Below are 17,768 nucleotides of genomic sequence, written 5' to 3'. Positions count from 1 at the left end.
ACAGCCCTGCCATAATGCACCTAATAAACTAAACATAAAATGTATAGTAACACGTTTTTCTTAACATTAATGAAAAAGTGTTTTTTTTAGTATTTTCACAAAAAGGACAAAAATAAGATTCAGAAACAAACTGTACATAAAAAATATATATACCCTGAAATTCCCAAATGACTGTGAAGTAGTCACTTTCCAACCCTACTGCCCACCACCCAAAACACAAAGAGAAAATAAGAATGTTGGCCTTCCCCAGTCTCAATATCAGTAGCAAGGTACTCAAATGCCCAGTTTAAACAAATGTTTCTGCAGAGGCTTTACTGTACTGTGGGTCTAGCCCTTCCTATTCTTCTAACTCACTGATTTCTGCTTGTATATCTTTAATAATTTCCCCATTCTGCTTTCCTTCAGGTTCTTTTAAGAGACAGAGTCTTGCTCTGTCACTTGGACTAGAGTGCAATGGCTGGATCTCAGCTCACTGCAACCTCCATCTCCCAGGTTCAAGCAATTCTCCTGCCTCAGCCTCCCAAGCAGCTGGGATTACAGGCATCTGCCACCACACCCAGCTAATTTTCATGTTTTGTTTTTTTGGCAGAGATGGGTTTCACCATGTTCCGCAGGGTGGTCTCGAACTCCTGAGCTCAGGTCATCCACTCGTCTCAGCCTACCAAAGTGCTAGGATTACAGGAGTGAGCCACCGTCCCCGGCCTCCTTCAGGGTTTTTCATTGTTCTGTCTAGCAATCAGTTAGAGGCTTGATTCATTTTCATTCTTTTCTTAATGGCATAAGGATTTGGCAATGAACATTCCTCTGAGCTCTCCTTTAGTCTCTGATAAGTAATGATTGCATTATTGCTATTCTGTAAATATTCTGCAGTTTTAATTTTGAAGGCCTTTTTGACCTAAGGGCTGTTTGCATGAATTATAAAATTCCAGAAAGAAATATCTGTTTTCTGGTTTTATTATTAACTTATAGATTTAACTAAGATCAGAGAATGACATCTGTCCTTTTCTGTTTTTCAGTATTTGAGGTGTTCATTGAAAAAGATTAGCTTCTTGAATGTTCCAGATAGGAAGAAGAGGGGAGAGAGGAATAGATAGAATTCTAGTATTTTAATTGTGGTTCAATTCTAAGCATTTTAAAATTTCATTTTACTTTTTAAAACCATGATTTACAGCTGTGTTTAATTTCCAAATTCACATAGCTTTTTGTTAATCTCTTCATTATTGCCTTCTAACCTTAACTGCTTCATATTTAAATGATATGGTGTGTATGGTACCAACTGTTTTTAAATCTTCTGATTTTATGGATTTATAATTAATTTTTCTCCCATAGTCCATAAATGCTTGAGAACAATCTATATCTAATTATTAGGTACAGAGGTCTATGTCCATTATACCATGCCTGTTCACTGGTTATTCAAATCTACATAGGGGCATTCTGTTTATCTGACTAGTAGTATGCAGGGTATGTTGAAATCTCCAACTATGATAGTGGACTTGTCAACTTCTTTCTCCCTGTGGTTTTATCAGTTTTTCCTGAGTATTTTGAGGCTATTTTGATAGGTACATAAAATACGAAAATTGCTATGTCCTCCTAATTAACAGACTTATCATCAAATTGTTACTAATGCTTTCTGTTCCAGAATCCTATTTTGTTTGATACTAAAGCTACATCATTTGGTTTTGGTTAATGTATACTGGCATATCTTTATCACTCTCCTTTATAAAAATTTTCAACCTTTTTGTACCTTTATATTTTAAATATAAAGATTAAAACAGCTGGATTTTACTAACTTAATCTAACTGGTAACTTTAGTCCATTTACATTTGTTATGACTGATTTATGTAGACTTGCTTCTATCACCTTTAGAACTTCTATTTCTCTCACTTTCTAGTATAATTCTAATATCTCCTCCTGCGATTCCACTAAGACATATTTTAGCCCTCACTCTGATCTCTCCCCACCAACCCCACCAACTTCTGCCCTATCATCTATCCCCATGTCTCTCTGTGTAACATTCTAACGTATTTTTTTGAGATAATCATCTAATCAATTAATTCTCTTCTGGTATCTAATCTACTGAGTTTCTTATTTCAACAATTACATTTTTTCTTTATTTTGAAACAGTCTCACTGTCACTCAGGCTGGAGTGCAGTGGCGTGAACATGCCTCAGTGCAGCCTCGGCCTCCTGGGCTCAAGTGATCTTCCCACCTCAGCCTCCTGAGTAGCTGAGACTATAGACAGGTACCCCATACCCAGTTAATTGTTTTTTTAGGGTGGAGGGGGGTATTTTTTGTACAGATGAGTTCTCACCACGTTGCCCAGGCTGGTCTCCAACTCCTGGGCTCAAGCCATCCTCCTGCCTCGGCCTCCCAAAGTGCTGGGATTACAGGCGTGAACCACCATACCCATCTATATTTTTTATTTCTGTAAGTTCTATTTCATCCATTTTCTTTTCAGGTCTTCCTCATCATTCCTGGCAGTCTTACTGCTTGCTCAATTTTATGATTCCATCTTTTTTTCTTTATTTTAGATTTCACATGTAACTATTTTCTCATAATTCTAATATCTGAAGTATGTGTTTTGTATCTGATAATTCCAAAACTTACTGTCTTTGGGAAATATATCTATTATTTATTATTTCTGACAATTCTCAAATATGTTGAGTTGACTACCTGAATGCTATGATTGGAGTGAATTCTTTTAATCTTTGGGAATCCTACAGGCTTAAATTAGAGATGCTTTCCTACAAAAAGTATCTGTCTGCTTCTGATGAGAGCTGTGGATATAACTAACATGAGACCACTTTACCATCTTGCATAATCCTGAGATTCTCCAAGAGATTTGGCTCCCCAACCTTGCTCATTTATACACAGGAGACTGGACTGCTTAGTATAGGTAGTGACTCACTTCCTCCTACCCTGGAAAAAACAAAATAGTTCTCTCATCTGAATGTGATCACAGTCTAGGGGATTCTATGTGAGAATAAGTGGAGGTTATGGGCAGCAGGGAAAGACAGATGCTGACCATAGAAATAGGTCAGAAGCTGCCCTGAAGACTGTGTGCTCCAGGATTTCACTATTTAACTCAACTACCATTCCCTCCATAGTGAATGGAAGCTTCTGAGAGCACCATCTTGCCTTTAAACCACAAATTCTTGCTAAAAGTCATGGTAACAAACCTCTGGCTTTGAAAGGCTGTCTCACTTATGTCCTAAAATTAATGTTACAGCCTATGTTTCATGTTAACTGAAAAGAAAACCAGCCTGAACAACATCCTTATGTACCATGGCTTGCTCTCAGCTCCCCTTGGTTGGGCCTAGGGCAGCCAGACTGTCTGGTTCCAATCCTTTTTCTGTCACTTGTCACCTCAGACAAGTTGTCTAACTAACTTCTGTATGCTTCAGTTACCTCATCTACAAAATGCAGATAATAATAGCATCTACTTTTTAAGTTATTAAGAGGATTGAGTTAATAAAAAGTAAAAGATTTTAAAAAAACTTGGTAAGAATAGGCACAGAGAAAAAAAAAGTAAAAATAAATAAATGAAAAGACTAGAGCCTAGCACATAAAAGCTTATCAGGAATTAGTTCTATAACATGAACTCAATTTTTTAAAACCTTAAAGTACATGTAATTTTTAATTTAATTTACTATAGTATACATACCAATAATAAGTTTACAACTGTAGACATGTTTATCTACAGCAAATATAACAAAGACTAAAAGAACAGATATTAAATCATTAAGTGATTATCAATTAGTATCTTTAATTTTCTTATAATTCTTTATTTTCTATAGATCACTTTTGTAACAAGAAGAAAAAAAACCAAATGAAAATGAAACTATCTCAAAAAAGAATTAAGTCAAGACAGGAAGAAAGCTCATAAATATAAAATATATCTTATGGTTTATGTAAAATTCTTAACAAAAGTACCTTATTTGCTCCAAACTGCACTCTGGCTTTGCCTTTGACTAAGGTGGCATTTATTTGCATGATGACTGATTCTATTGAGTAGGCACTGCTCCAGCCCTACAGGAAGAACAAAATATCTCTAAAATACAGCAGTATTTCTGATTCCCACTTGGGAAGGCCTAACAAAATGGTATGTAACTCAACAGCAGCAAATCAGTGTTAAAAAGTCTATAGTCAAGGGGAAAAAGTAAAATTGGAACATTTCCAGAATCTCACCAAAAAAAAAAAACAACAAACCAATGTTCTAAGTGCCCAACATGAGCAAATTAGAACCTTAAATAAAAATCACTCTTAATGCCTATCCTAGCATAGATTCAGCAGCAAGTACAATGTCATTTTATTGGTTTACCTTTTCATTCTTGAAAGTAGAAACTATTTTAAAAATAAACTAAAATTTCTTTAAAAGTAGGAGCTATTAAAGAATTTTCTACTTACAATCTAATTTACATGATCAAAACACTAAATTGCGGGTGAAAATGGAGTACCGTAAGAAAAAAGTCACCTGTTTTGTGAGAAGTTCCATACATAATGCTCCTCCACCCAATACATACCTTAAAAAGAAAAAAGGAGTCATACAAAATTCGAGAATTATTCCTCCTTAAACAATTTCTAAGTGCCATTACCAAGAAAATATGCATACAAGTAAAGATGAGAAAATAACATGAAAGCAGTTGTTAGGGATATAGGACTATGGGTAACTTAAAAATTCTAATGTTATCACGCTAATGTAATCCCTCTGAAATTCTAGTCAATTTTTTCTAATGGTTCTTAGAACATAATACTTTCAGATTTGTATGATATCAGTAACTAAGAACTTAGCCCTAAATATTCCAAAGAATAGGGGCCGAAGAACCAGTTTCCTTAAATGGCATTCGCGTGTTCTTTACATCTGAAACTCTACCATGATGTTACAGCCAAGAGTTTTTCCCGACAGTGACACTGACCTTACCCTATCCATGCTATTAACATCTGCATGGCTTTATGGTTCCAAACTGTTTTTACCCATTCTGTTGTGAGAATCAAATGGTTCTGACCATGGAGCTCCTCTCTGGAATTCCTTAAGCTCTTTCTAGGCCTGAAGACTATTCTCTGAACCAAAGATAACTTCTGGGGATGAACCAAATCTCCCATTAGAAAATCATTATTTAGGTAATGATTTTTTAACCTTTATCTTTCTCAAACAAAATTTCATTTCTCCTTTATGTTAAATTTCAAAATACATAAATATCATGCCTAAAAAATCAAGGGAATGATAGTTTTAGAACAAAAACTGTGGTAATTTTGAAAACACAAAAGCTAAGACCACTGATTAGGTCTATGTGGACACCAAGTCCACCACAAATTGTTCTGTCCTCTGGGGCTCTGCCCATGTCTTTCCCTTGTTTGAGATTCCTTCTGCTTCCTACCCTTCCAAATGCTGTATTTCCCCCCAGAAGACTTGCCAAGACCACTCTACCCTGCACATCTTCCACTCCAGCTAACCAAAGGCATCCTTGTGTCGACTAACCAAATTACTTTGCAGAGAAGGCATCTAAAAACTTTTACTGTAGACCACTAACATTAATAATTGTTATAGTGACAAAATTTAATAATAAAATTAGGGAAAGAAGTCCTCTTCAACTCCCCCATCCTGGAGAATCCAAGCAAGTGTCTCTCCCCACTTGCTTTGCCCAAACCCTAGGACCTTTCAAAGTGAAAAATTAATGGAAGGGAAAAAAACCTAAAAGAAAAACTCTCCAAAAACTTAAATTCAGAAGACTCATGGGATTAATTTTTTTTTCTTTGTGTATTCTATTTCTCAAACATAGAAATCTATCTTCCACTCTTTAACTCTCCTACTGGGCTAAAAGTATTGTACGTAATGTGCACTCACTGATTTAACAGAATTAGAAGATCTAGGTACTCATTTAGATTTTGGTTCCACAATTGCTCAAAGCTTAATAATTGGTTAATGAGTTAACACCACACATGATCTTCAAATTTTGGAAATGCTGATGGTAGACAGGAACTTGTTTCAGGAAAAGGAAGTACACAGTAGACATTTTACCTATTATCCAACCACAACCACCTTTCCTTTAAGATACCCTACTCTTCCTTTGAGGATGCAGAGTCTTAGGAGGTAGGAAGAAAGGGAGTTTTTGGATTTTCAGGTCAAAAGAAAGTGCATTTGTACGAGTACGTAATACCTACACAAATGTTTGTTGAACACAAGACGAGCAGTTCTAGTACCTACACAAAAAGTAAGATAACTAAACTTTTCCTTAATATACACTTTCAGCAGCATCGACATTTAAAAGTGGTCGATTCTACTTCTGTATTAAATGACATTCCTTTTGTCAATATGTGTTCCAAATTCTTACTGCTCTTTGCCTCCAAAGGGTTCCTGCTGAATATTGAGACAGTTCAAGAATACTAGGGAAAAAACATTAATGATCTAAGTAAGGGTCATCTAAGGATAACATGTGATATGTATGGACACCGTAATACAGTATTTTCAACTTTAAAAAAGTTCAGTTGCCAAAGTTGTACAGCAAACACTATCCTAAGCTTAGCCTCTTCGGATATTTCATTTAAAAATCACTGTAAAAAACACGAGTCACAAAAAGCCATATTTTGTATGATTCTATTTATATGAAATGTCCAGGACAGGCAAATCTACAGAGAAAAATTAGATGAGAGGTTGCCAGAATCAACGGTGGGGGAGACGGGTATAGGGAGTGACTGCCTATCAGTACAGGGTTTATTTTTGAAGTAATGAAAATGTTCTGAAATTAGGTAGTAGTAATGGCTGCACAACTCTGAATATACTAAAAACCACTGAATTGTACACTTCAAAGGGTGAGTTTTATAATATATAAACTGTATCACAATAAAGCTGTTAGTTTAAAAAATGTTTGGCTATGTCAAGAAATAAAGAAATAAGGTCATAACTAGAAGATGTGGGATATGAAATACATAGAAAACTGCTCAATAATCTATCTGGAATCACACAATGCTTAAGCTTTACCCTGACTGAGATGGTAAGCTTCTACTTCTTCCCAAGTCAGCAAATAATTCCTCCTCCTCACTTAATAGTTCACTATGAAGACCAAGCCATTTTGATTTTGCCTCCAATGAGCTTTCACATTTCACTCCTCCTTCCACTCCAGTGACTACCAAACCAATGTAGGTTCTCCTCACTTCACTCTTAAGACAACAGCATGGTCCTCAACTACTGTCACACTCTTCTAGGCTCTGTGAGCACAACGTGTCTCATATTCTCTTCTGCTGTCACCAGATTTACTTTACAATAGTTTCTTTACTGTTACTCCCATTTCCCAACCAGTTATACAGAAAGATGAATAGCCAGGGTGATAGTTTACTTAGCAGAGGGGAAAAAAAAGGTCTGACCAGTCCACAGAACTGTTTTAAGTACAAGATATTACATCAGCACTATTTCCTACAACTCTTCTACATGAGTCCTACCCTCCTTGTGTTATAGCTCAAACTGGTCTGGTATACTTTGAGTATCTCATTCTCTTTCCTAGATACCTAATTGTGTTTATTTTTCACCTATGTAAATCATTTTCCTTCAACCTCCACCAGCTGACCAAACCCCACTCACATTTCACTGCCTAACTGGGATCCCACCTACTTCATGAAGTCTTCAGGTCACTGTTGCCAGAGCAACTCTTTGCTGCTTTAAACCTCTGATAAATTAAGTCCATAGTTAGCATTTGATAATCAATGGAGTACTTAGTACTTGTAATCCCCTCATACACTTGGCATTTGGTATAATGAAAAACACTTTATTAGGAATCAGAAGATTTATTTGAGTAGGTCACAAGCTGACTTATTATTCAAATTATTCATTTGAATAATGAGAACAATAACACCGTGGCAAAAAAGAATCAATTAAGAAACTACGTAACAGATTTTAAAATTGAAAATGGCATTATTCATAACTTCATGTATTTGTCTCTACTCTAGGCGGTAAACTAAGGTCATAAACTTAAATTCTTGGAATTCTTACAATAAAATGTTGAAAAGCTATACTGGTCAATTTTATAATCACATTTTAAAATGTTCTGATAAAAAAAAAACTTTTTTTGAGACGGAATCTCGCCCTGTTGCCCAGGCTGGACTGCAATGGGGCGATCTCGGCTCACTGCAACCTCCACCTCCTGGGTTCAAGCGATTCTCCTGCCTCAGCTTCCCGACTAGCTGGGATTACAGGCACCCACCACCACGCCCAGCTAATTTTTGTATTTTTAGTAGAGACAGGGTTTCGCCATGTTGGCCAGGCTGGTCTCAAACTCCTGACTCAGATGATCCACCTGCCTTGGCCTCCAAAAGTGCTGGGATTACAGGCGTGAGCCACCGCATCTGGCTGATAAAAATGTTTTTATATATTTATTCTGAATTTGCAAATTTCTTCCAAATCTTTTCCTTGATCATTTTTTTTCTCTAAGATTTTGAACAAAAAATGACCTGTCTTCCTTTTCCCATGCTTATGGGAATACTGAGTAAACATACACACTTTTATAAACAAGCACATACAACTAAAGCACAATAGTTGGCCAGGCACAGTGGCTCATGCCATAATCCAGCACTTTGGGAGGCCCAGGTGGATGGATCACTTGAGGCCAGGAGTTTGAGACCAGGCTGGTCAACATGGTGAAACCCTATCTCTACTACAAATACAAAAATTAGCTGGGCATGGTGGCACATGCCTGTAGTTCCAGCTATTCAGGAGGCTGAGGCAGGAGAATGGCTTGAACCCAGGAGGTGTAGGTTGCAGTGAGCCAAGATTACGCCACTGCACTACAGCCTGGGCAACAGAGTGAGATTCTGTCTCAAAAAAAAAAAAAAATTAAAGCACAATAGTTATGTCGTTTCTCCCCAGTCAGTAAAGGCTTCGTTAAAGATATTTTAACATTAAACTATGAAAAACATAGGAACTATGACTTGGTGGCTAGTAAAAGGCTGGTGTTGTGAGCAAGAGAAAAGTTAAAAATTTACTATTTTTCAGTCTCGTGTTTATTTTGTATATGTAAATACTTGGCTGGGTTACCTAACATTCAACTTCCGAAACTTATCATTAGGTTTTATGACAAGAGAAGTACTTTTTATAGCAATTTTACTGCCTGATCCAAAAACAGTCTAGGGAAGCTTTAGCGGTAACAAAATAAAGCTGTACACAATTCTAAACAACTGTTTCACACCCAACCTGGAACTTCCACTCACTGTAATAGTGTATTTGTGATCAACTTTGTAACAACCTGTCAAAAGGAGACCTCTAACATCTGCTCACAAAGGAATCCCTTCAGCATCTCCTGCTCTGCAGCAGCAAACACATGAGAATCACTCAGAACTCTGGATTTCCAACAGAACAGCATTTCCCAGAGAGTAAGCCAGAGGACACCGTCCTCTGAGATGCTATCGTGTAAATTATTAAACAATTTTGGGAAAAATAGAAAACAGCATTAAGCCTCCAAGAAGTCCTTTGGTAAAAGATATTTTGAACCTGGTTTCCCCAAAACCTTGCAATCCCCTCAAAACAAATATCTATTAACAAACCACTAGGCTGGTGTGGTAGCTCACGCCTATAATCCCAGCACTTTGGGAGGCTGCGGTGGGCAGACCACGAGGTCAAGAGATCGAGACAATCCTGACCAACATGGTGAAACCCCATCTCCACTAAAAATACAAAAATTAGCTGGGCATGGTGGCACATGCCTGTAGTCCTAGCTACTCGGGAGGCTGAGGCAGGAGAATTGCTCGAACCCAGGAAGGCAGAGGTTGCAGTGAGCCGAGATCACACCACCGCATTCCAGCCTGGTGACAGCAAGACTCCGTCTCAAAAAAAGAAAAAAACAAAACAAAAAACTGTATTAGTGCTTAACATTTTGGGAGCTATGGCAAAGATTAGGTTGGAGATGTCAGGTAAGTAAACTCTTAAACAATATTGAAATACATAAAATTTAAAGAAAAAATTAAAAACAAAAAAGAAAAATAAAATAATTTTAAAAAACAATATTGGGCCAGGCACAGTGGCTTAGACTTGTAATCCTAGTACTTTGCAAGGCTGAGGTGGGTAGATGGCTTCAGCCCAGGAGTTCAAGACCAGCCTGAGCAACATGGCAAAACCTCATCTCTACCAAAAATACAACAATTAGCTGGGCATGGTGGCATCCCAGCTACTTAGGAGGCTGAGGTGGAAGGATATCTTGAGCCCGGGAGGCAGAGATTGCAGTGAGCCATAACTGCACCACTGCACTCCAGCCTGGGCAACAAAGAGAGAACCTGTCTCAGTAAATAAATACATAAATAAATAAAAATTATATTGCTTTACCATGTGGCAGAACTCAAAATGAGCTCAGCATATCCATATGTAATACTAAGGTTAAAAAAAAACACACATACTTTTTGTTTCTCTGAGCTTTATAGATGGACACCATGCCCAAATAACTAGTTCTGTAGTATCAACAGCAAATTAGTATGTATTTTGACTACAAGAAATGATTCTTAACAGGATTTTAGCCCCCCAAAACACATATATAAACATGTAAAGCAAATATAACTAAAAATAACTGTAGGAACAAAGCTCTTCTGGAGAAAGTTCTGAAGTCTGATATAGTCACTCATATTTTTACCCTAAATACAACTATTACTATCTCAACCATAGTAATGATCAAAGTAAGGGCTGGATATATTTAGTTTTTAATCACCATAATGTAGATTATGTCACATAATAGAATTAGTCAGCCGAGTGTTTGAAAATTCTCAAGTTAAACTGCTCATACTTTGAGGGCCTACTGAACATTTCATAAATAACCTAACAAATTGTGATCTTTTCCCCCTCTTCTGTAAGACTTCCAACCACAAGAAGCAGCAATACAATTACCATTTGACCCTACTAAACTGCAAGTATTACCTGTAGAAGTAATTAGCCAGTTCCATAGGTCCATGAGATTTCCCATGATTATCCCTAGAAGTACCAATTAGGATCACAGGCATGTGGGGACCACTCTTTAATCATAACATTCTCTAAACCCTCAATCACAATTTACATTTGAAAAACATTAGCTTTTTAGGCCGGGCGCGGTGGCTCAAGCCTGTAATCCCAGCACTTTGGGAGGCCGAGACGGGCGGATCACAAGGTCAGGAGATCGACACCATCCTGGCGAACACGGTGAAACCCCGTCTCTACTAAAAATACATAAAAAACTAGCCGAGCGAGGTGGCGGGTGCCTGTAGTCCCAGCTACTCGGGAGGCTGAGGCAGGAGAATGGCGTGAACCCGGGAGGCGGAGCTTGCAGTGAGCTGAGATCCGGCCACTGCACTCCAGCCTGGGCGACAGAGCGAGCCTCTGTCTCAAAGAAAAAAAAAAAAAAAAAAAAAAAAAAAAAAAAAAATTAGCTTTTTTAGGGTAAAAATATGTGTGTGTATATATGTGTGTATATGTATAAATACGTGTGTGTATGAATCATTAAAAACTCTACCTCTCAACAATATAATGCTTTATAATCAATGGTTCTAAGTGTGGGCCCAGAACAACAGTATCATCTTCACCTGGAAACTTCTTAAAAATGTAAATACTCAGGCCCTACCACAGACCTACTGAATGAGAAACTCTGGGACTAGCTCTCCAAATGATTCTGGTGCACACTTAAAAAAAAAAAAAAAAATGCAAGCCAGGCACAGTGGCCTCATGCCTGTAATCCCAGCACTTTCAGAGGCCAAGGTGGGAGGATCACTTGAGCCCAGGAGTTCAAAACCAGCCACAACAACATAGTGAGACCTCGTCTCCATAAAAAAAATTTTTTTAACTGAAAAAAATTTTCTTTTTAAGTAATTGCTTAAACTTACCCTCCTGAGAGAACAGGTAACACCACTCGAACAAACGGAGGATCAAATGGAAAGTTATCCTAAAAAGCAAATAAGCAAGTTTAATTAATTTTAAGAACATCCTTAATGTTATACTATTTAGAAGATTTTAAAAGATACTATAAAGAATGTGTACATTTATTATCAGATAATAGGTAAGAGTCATAAAATTAGTACTCAAAACCAAAATGAAAACCAAATCAAATAAAAATGAAGTTAAAATCAGGCCCAAACAGAACAGTGTTATGGTAAACTGATGAAACACATGAAGGGGTTCCACTTCACTAGAACTATATAAAGGAACCATTCCAATAATGATAGACTAGGTAATTTAGATCAATTTTCTGACTGAAAACTAGAAAGGTGAACAAAACATAACAATTTCAGGGCTAAGAAAAGGGAACACCACAGAGCAGGATCTTTTTTTTCCCCCCTTGGGTTTTCTTCCAATTACAGAAGAGAAAAAGAAGAGGTTCACAAGCTGAGCTAGAACTCACAGCCTCACAGAGCTCACAGAGAGATAAACATTGCAGCCCAGCGTTCACCGAGGAGAGGCCCTGCTAAGTCTCCCACTCCTAAGGCTGCGACCCTGAAGAACCAACTGCAAACTGCCCTGACAGGGAATGAGGCCAGCTTGAATCATCTCAATCCCTGATTGCATGAGGCAATCCTGGGTTGCTAATTTCCAAGCCCCTGGCAGGGGCAAATATAAATCCTCTCTGGAGAAGATTATCATCCAAGGCTTCAAATTAGTTCTATAATTTTTCATATATAATGTCTATCACTAAAAATAAGCCACATGAGACAAAGACAAATAGAAAACAAGAGAAGCAAATAACAGACACATAACCACAAGGGGTCAAGATAATAGAGTTAACTCTGTTGAACATAAGCGAGGAAAGAAAAGACAAGACTGAAAGCCTGGTAGAGAAATGCAAATTATAAAAATGAACCATATGGAAATTCTAAAATTTAGAAATACAACAGCTGAAATTAGTAGCTTAATGGATAAGTTTAACCACAGCAGTAACTTAGCAGAAAAGAGATTCAGTAAACTGGAAAATAGGTCAGAAAAACAAAATGGTAGAAAATGCAGAAAATAAAAAAGATAGTGAAAAGTTTATCACATACGTAGAGTCCTGGAAGCAAAAAAAGAATGGGACAGAACCAATACCTGAAGATATGGTTGTTGATAATTTTCCAAATCTGATCAAAGACTTCACAAGATTTAACCTCCATAAATACTTCAAGAGAAACAATGGAAGCTAGGATAAGAGAATGATATCTTTGAGGCACTGAAAGAAACTGCCAACCCTAGAAACTTACACTCAATGAAAATAATCTTCAAAAATGAAATAAAGGCCAGGGACGGTGACTCACGCCTATAATCCCAGCACTTTGGGAGGCCGAGGCGGACGGATGATCTGAGTTCGGGAGTTCGAGACCAGCCTGACCAACACGGAGAAACCCGTCTCTACTAAAAATACAAAATTAGCCAGGCGTGGTGGCGCATGCCTGTAATCACAGCTACTCAGGAAGGTTAAGGAAGGAGAATTGCTTGAACCCGGGAGGCGGAACTTGCGGTGAGTCGAGATTGCACCACTTGCACTCCAGCCTGTGCAACAAGAGCGAAACTTGGTCTCAAAAAACAAAGAAAGAAAAATAAAGGTTTTTGTTTTCATCTTCAGACTCACACTAAAGGAAATACTAAAGGTTATTTTCAGACAGGAGAAAGAGGATCCTCAATGAAAATGTGGAGAATAAAGAGCATAAAAAAGAGCAAATGTGCATGTGGATCTAAATGGATATTGACCAATTACATAATTATGTGTAGAGTTTTAGATAAGTATAGAATTAAAATGCATGATGACAGCAGCACGTATATGGCAGGGAGGACATGACCTCAGTGTTCCAAGGTCCTTGTATTGACAAGGAAAAGGAAAAAATATAAATTTACAAGTTTATATTAGACTTTGACAAGTCAAAGACATATTGTAACTGTAGGGTAGTAAAAAAGAACTACCATGCTGACAGAGGTACGAAACTAGAGTAATAAAAAAATCCAAAAGAAAGATGAAAAGGAGTGTGAAGCAAGAAGGACAAATAGTAATGAATCTGTAAGATGGAGATTCAGACCCAAGTATCAGCAATAATGAATGGGTCCAATTAAAAGACAAGGATCATCAGACTTGATAAAAATATATGAAGTGAGGAAGATGATATAAGATGAGGGATAAGAAGAAATCGTTTTCTAACTTGCAATAGAAATGTAAGATTATCCACAAGATACCAACTTAATGACACAAGATAGCAACTTAACGACAGTTATTATAATCTACTTTCAAATAAAATAGCTCACCTTTCACCTATATTTAACAGACATAATGAAAGGTATAGAGGTTGATGTAAAGCTTAGTAAAGTACAACTTCATTTAACCTCCTATTATTTAGAAATTTAAACATGTGAATCCCTAATGACTACAAAACCTCTTCATTGATTATGTATGATTTAATTCATTGTAAACAGTTCAGAATAACTCTTCCACATCAAAATCTGGGGACTCTATTCCATAAAGTCTATACCCTGGAACTCAGGAATCCATATTTTACAGAAATAAAAAGTTCTTCGAGGAAAAAAAAAAGGTTGAGGGTGACTGTTAAAATGAAGTTTCAGTTACCTTAGTATATATTAACTCAGAAACAGACTCTCAGGCTCTATAAGGATATCAGAAAGTTATCTGAGATCTTAACATCTTAGCCGTCTAAGTTATTCTTAAGGAAGAGGCACATTCTGTTTTTTAAAGACTGCATCACCAAATGGCTCTAAATAGTTACAAATCACTTCCTTACACTGAGTTGAAAATCGCCTCTTTGTAATCTGCCTTACTAGTTTTATGCCCTGTGTTCACCAAAAACAAATAAAAACTAATGCTTCCATATACACAGTCCTTCAAATAGTTGAAGACAAGCTAACATCAACCCCCATGTTCTCCTCTCCAAATCCACAATTTCGCCAGCTATCCCAGGACACGGAATACAATCTCTTCCCAATCCCGGCAATTATTCTCTAAATGAACCTAAGTTTATCTAAATAGACCATTCTTAAAGTACTACCTCAGAATTCAATTCAGTAATTCAGATGCTGCCTGAAACACCAAAAAGTGACTTCCTTAAAAGCATAGCAAGTTGGATTTGCTAAGTTGCTGATCAGGTCGCATTCCCTCCTGCATCTTTGTGTTATGCTTTATCTCAAGTTCCATTTTTCTTATTATTCAAGTTGTCACCATGGGCATCAGAGGCCATAAATATACACTGTTCTGGCTCTTTCCTGTAAATCTTTCTGAGTCATACCTGCTATCCTCCAAAGTCTGTGAATCCCGATACTAATAACTTGGCAATTCAGTTTAAGGTCCTCTTCATAAGGTCAGTTAGCTCAAGGCAATCACATTCTTCCCAGGCCTCTTAAGAAATACTCCAACCCCAGAAAAGGCCCTTCTTTCTGGTATCAGGAGCCATGGTCCAGAAACACAAATCCAATAGAAATTCAGCCATTTACCTCCCAGATCGTCCCCTCCCTGAAGTTCTACCTAGAGCAGGAAAAAATAATGAAAACACTACCTGCAGTCACAAATCCTCCAGTTTCCTGTCCAAGATTTCATATTCCCGTAAAGATACCCCCCAAAGAGGAAGTGACAAGGGAGGGGCACACCGGGGGCTACAGGGACTAATTAGAAAAAAAAAAAAAAGGGTTCTATTTCTAAAGTTTGGTGTTAGGCATACGGACATATAATTTAAATTTTTAAAAAGAAAGATACCTTCCTTTTTTGTGTGTTTTTGTTTGTTTTTGGCCTGGGTGCTTCATTCATTCCCCCATATGAATTAGTAAAAATGTAGCCATTAGCAACTTCAGTCAATATATACTAGACTCATACTTTAGGAGGGCAACCCAGTTGACAACCACAACAGTTTCTACAATAACAAAAGTGAGAGATAATACTGACATTTGGGTCACTTCAAGGAAGTTCAATCCTAAGATATATTCCCAAGGAAAAACATACACATAAAAAAGCTATGTAAGAAGCTTTTAGAAAATTATTACTATCCTTTTTGTAAGTACAAAAGCAGCATTTTTTTTTCATCAAAGTATCTCATATATCCACAGATTTTAAACCCTAACATCTTATCCAGATCCATAATTAAATCACGCCTGTAATCCCAGCACTTTGGGAGGCCAAGGCAGGTGTACCACAAGGTCAGGAGTTCAAGACCAGCCTGGCCAACATGGTGAAATCCCATCTCTACTAAAAATACAAAAATGATCTGGACATGGTGGCACATGCCTATAATCCCAACTACTCGGGAGGCTGGGGCAGAGAACTACTTAAACCTGGGAGGCAGAGGTTGCAGTGAGCCAAGATTATGCCACCACACTCCAGCCTGGGCAACAGAGCAAGACTCAGTCTCAAAAAAAATAAAAATAAAAATAATAATTAACATTTGTTCTAGACACCACTGCTATTCTTTAACCATTATTTTTAGCGTCTTAAAAATACTAGGCCAGGTGTGGTGGCTCATGCCTATAATCCCAGCACTTTGGGAGGCCGAGGCAGGCGGATCACCTGAGGTTAGGAATTCAAGACAAGCCTGGCCGACATGGTGAAATCCCGTCTCCATTAAAAATACAAAAATTAGCCGGGTGTGGTGGCATGTACCTGTACCTGTAATCCCAGCTACTAGGGAGGCTGAGGCAGGAGAATCTCTTGAACCCAGGAGCAGAGGTTGCAGTGGGCCAAAACTGTGTCACTGCACTCCAGCCTGGGCAACAGAGCAAGACTCCGTCTCAAAAATAAATAAATAAAATAAAATAAAATTTATAAACCCTTATGAAATATAACACATAAATTCAGAAAAGTACATAAAATATAGAGATATACCTTAAGAAGCTATTGTAAATTATGTGCCCATGTAACCACCAACCTGGTCCAGAAATATATTCCAGCCAGTATCCAAGAAGCTTGCACAGATGTACCTTTCAGTTCACACCTCCCTACCTCCCACCTAGATGGACTCCTTACCCTAACCTGTATGTAATCACCTCTTTGTTCTTGGGCAGTTTTACTGCCCAAGTATGAATCCATGATTAAGTGTTTCTCAGTTTTCTTTTCATTTTTGCCCCCCTAAGAAGCCTTTTTAGAAGTTTTCTTCCTAATTTTACCCCCCCCTCCCCCGCTCCACAGAATTTTAACACCACAGATAAATCGTATTATCTGTTTATGTTCTGTGGCCCTTTGGAGGGCAGCAGACCATTTTAATAGCTAAGATTGTTTTCACTTCAAAGATCAATTTTCACTCCACTGCAGGTGATATTGTCTCCACTAAGAATGCATGCCCTAACCAACATTAGTTTTACCTATTTTTGAACTCTATATAAAGGAAATTGTACAAAATAGGTTTTGGAGTCCAGTCTCATTTACAACTGTGTTCAAGATCCACCCATCTTGTCCCACATAGCTGTAAACCATTTTATAAACACCACATTTCTCCATTTTATTGGAAAGAACACTTGGGTTTTCTGTTTAGGGCTATTATAAACGATGCTTCTCTGAACATTCCTGTGTCTCCTGGTACACCTAATTACTCATCTCTTACAGAGAATATGTCTACGAGATTCCTGAATCATAGGGTATGAGTATCTTCTACTTTACCAAATTTTTTTCCAAAGCACTTGTACAAATATACGCCCCCCCACTGGAAGTATATGGGGTCCTGTAACTATTTTCTTACCTTAAAAGAGAAGTTAAGCAAAATATATTCTATGCCTTCTTTTTCTTTTAAGATCTGAAGATCACTGTGCAAAGGACTATCAGGGTCAACCCTAAGAATTACAAAACAAAAAAACAGTTCAAATAAAAAGTTAAGAGATTTTT

At 37.5% G+C, this 17,768-nt stretch overlaps 2 protein-coding genes across 8 annotated transcripts in view; both read right to left on the bottom strand.

Annotated features, from left to right (window-relative positions):
* FBXO22 (F-box protein 22) overlaps nt 1–17,768 on the bottom strand; it is a 278,566-nt gene that overhangs the window by 40,122 nt on the left and 220,676 nt on the right. The window lies entirely within an intron of this gene.
* Nucleotides 1–17,768, bottom strand: part of UBE2Q2 (ubiquitin conjugating enzyme E2 Q2) — a 59,043-nt gene that overhangs the window by 5,886 nt on the left and 35,389 nt on the right. For 4 of the 7 annotated variants that reach the window (XM_050799886.1, XM_050799889.1, XM_050799887.1 and 1 more), the window contains 4 exons: nt 17,626–17,716; nt 11,824–11,882; nt 4,475–4,523; nt 3,934–4,029 (listed from right to left, as the gene is read on the bottom strand). In XM_050799886.1, coding sequence (XP_050655843.1) covers nt 3,934–4,029; nt 4,475–4,523; nt 11,824–11,882; nt 17,626–17,716 — 295 coding nt within the window. Of the gene's footprint in view, nt 1–3,933; nt 4,030–4,474; nt 4,524–11,817; nt 11,883–15,192; nt 15,429–17,625; nt 17,717–17,768 lie in introns of those variants that run through there. The other 3 variants (XM_050799891.1, XR_007727688.1, XM_050799890.1) reach the window with 3 other exon arrangements.

This window comes from Macaca thibetana, chromosome 7 (genome assembly GCF_024542745.1).
Source record: "Macaca thibetana thibetana isolate TM-01 chromosome 7, ASM2454274v1, whole genome shotgun sequence".
NCBI lineage: Eukaryota > Metazoa > Chordata > Mammalia > Primates > Cercopithecidae > Macaca > Macaca thibetana.
Note: the sequence above shows the minus strand (reverse complement) of the source record. Positions and strands in the feature narration are given on the sequence as shown.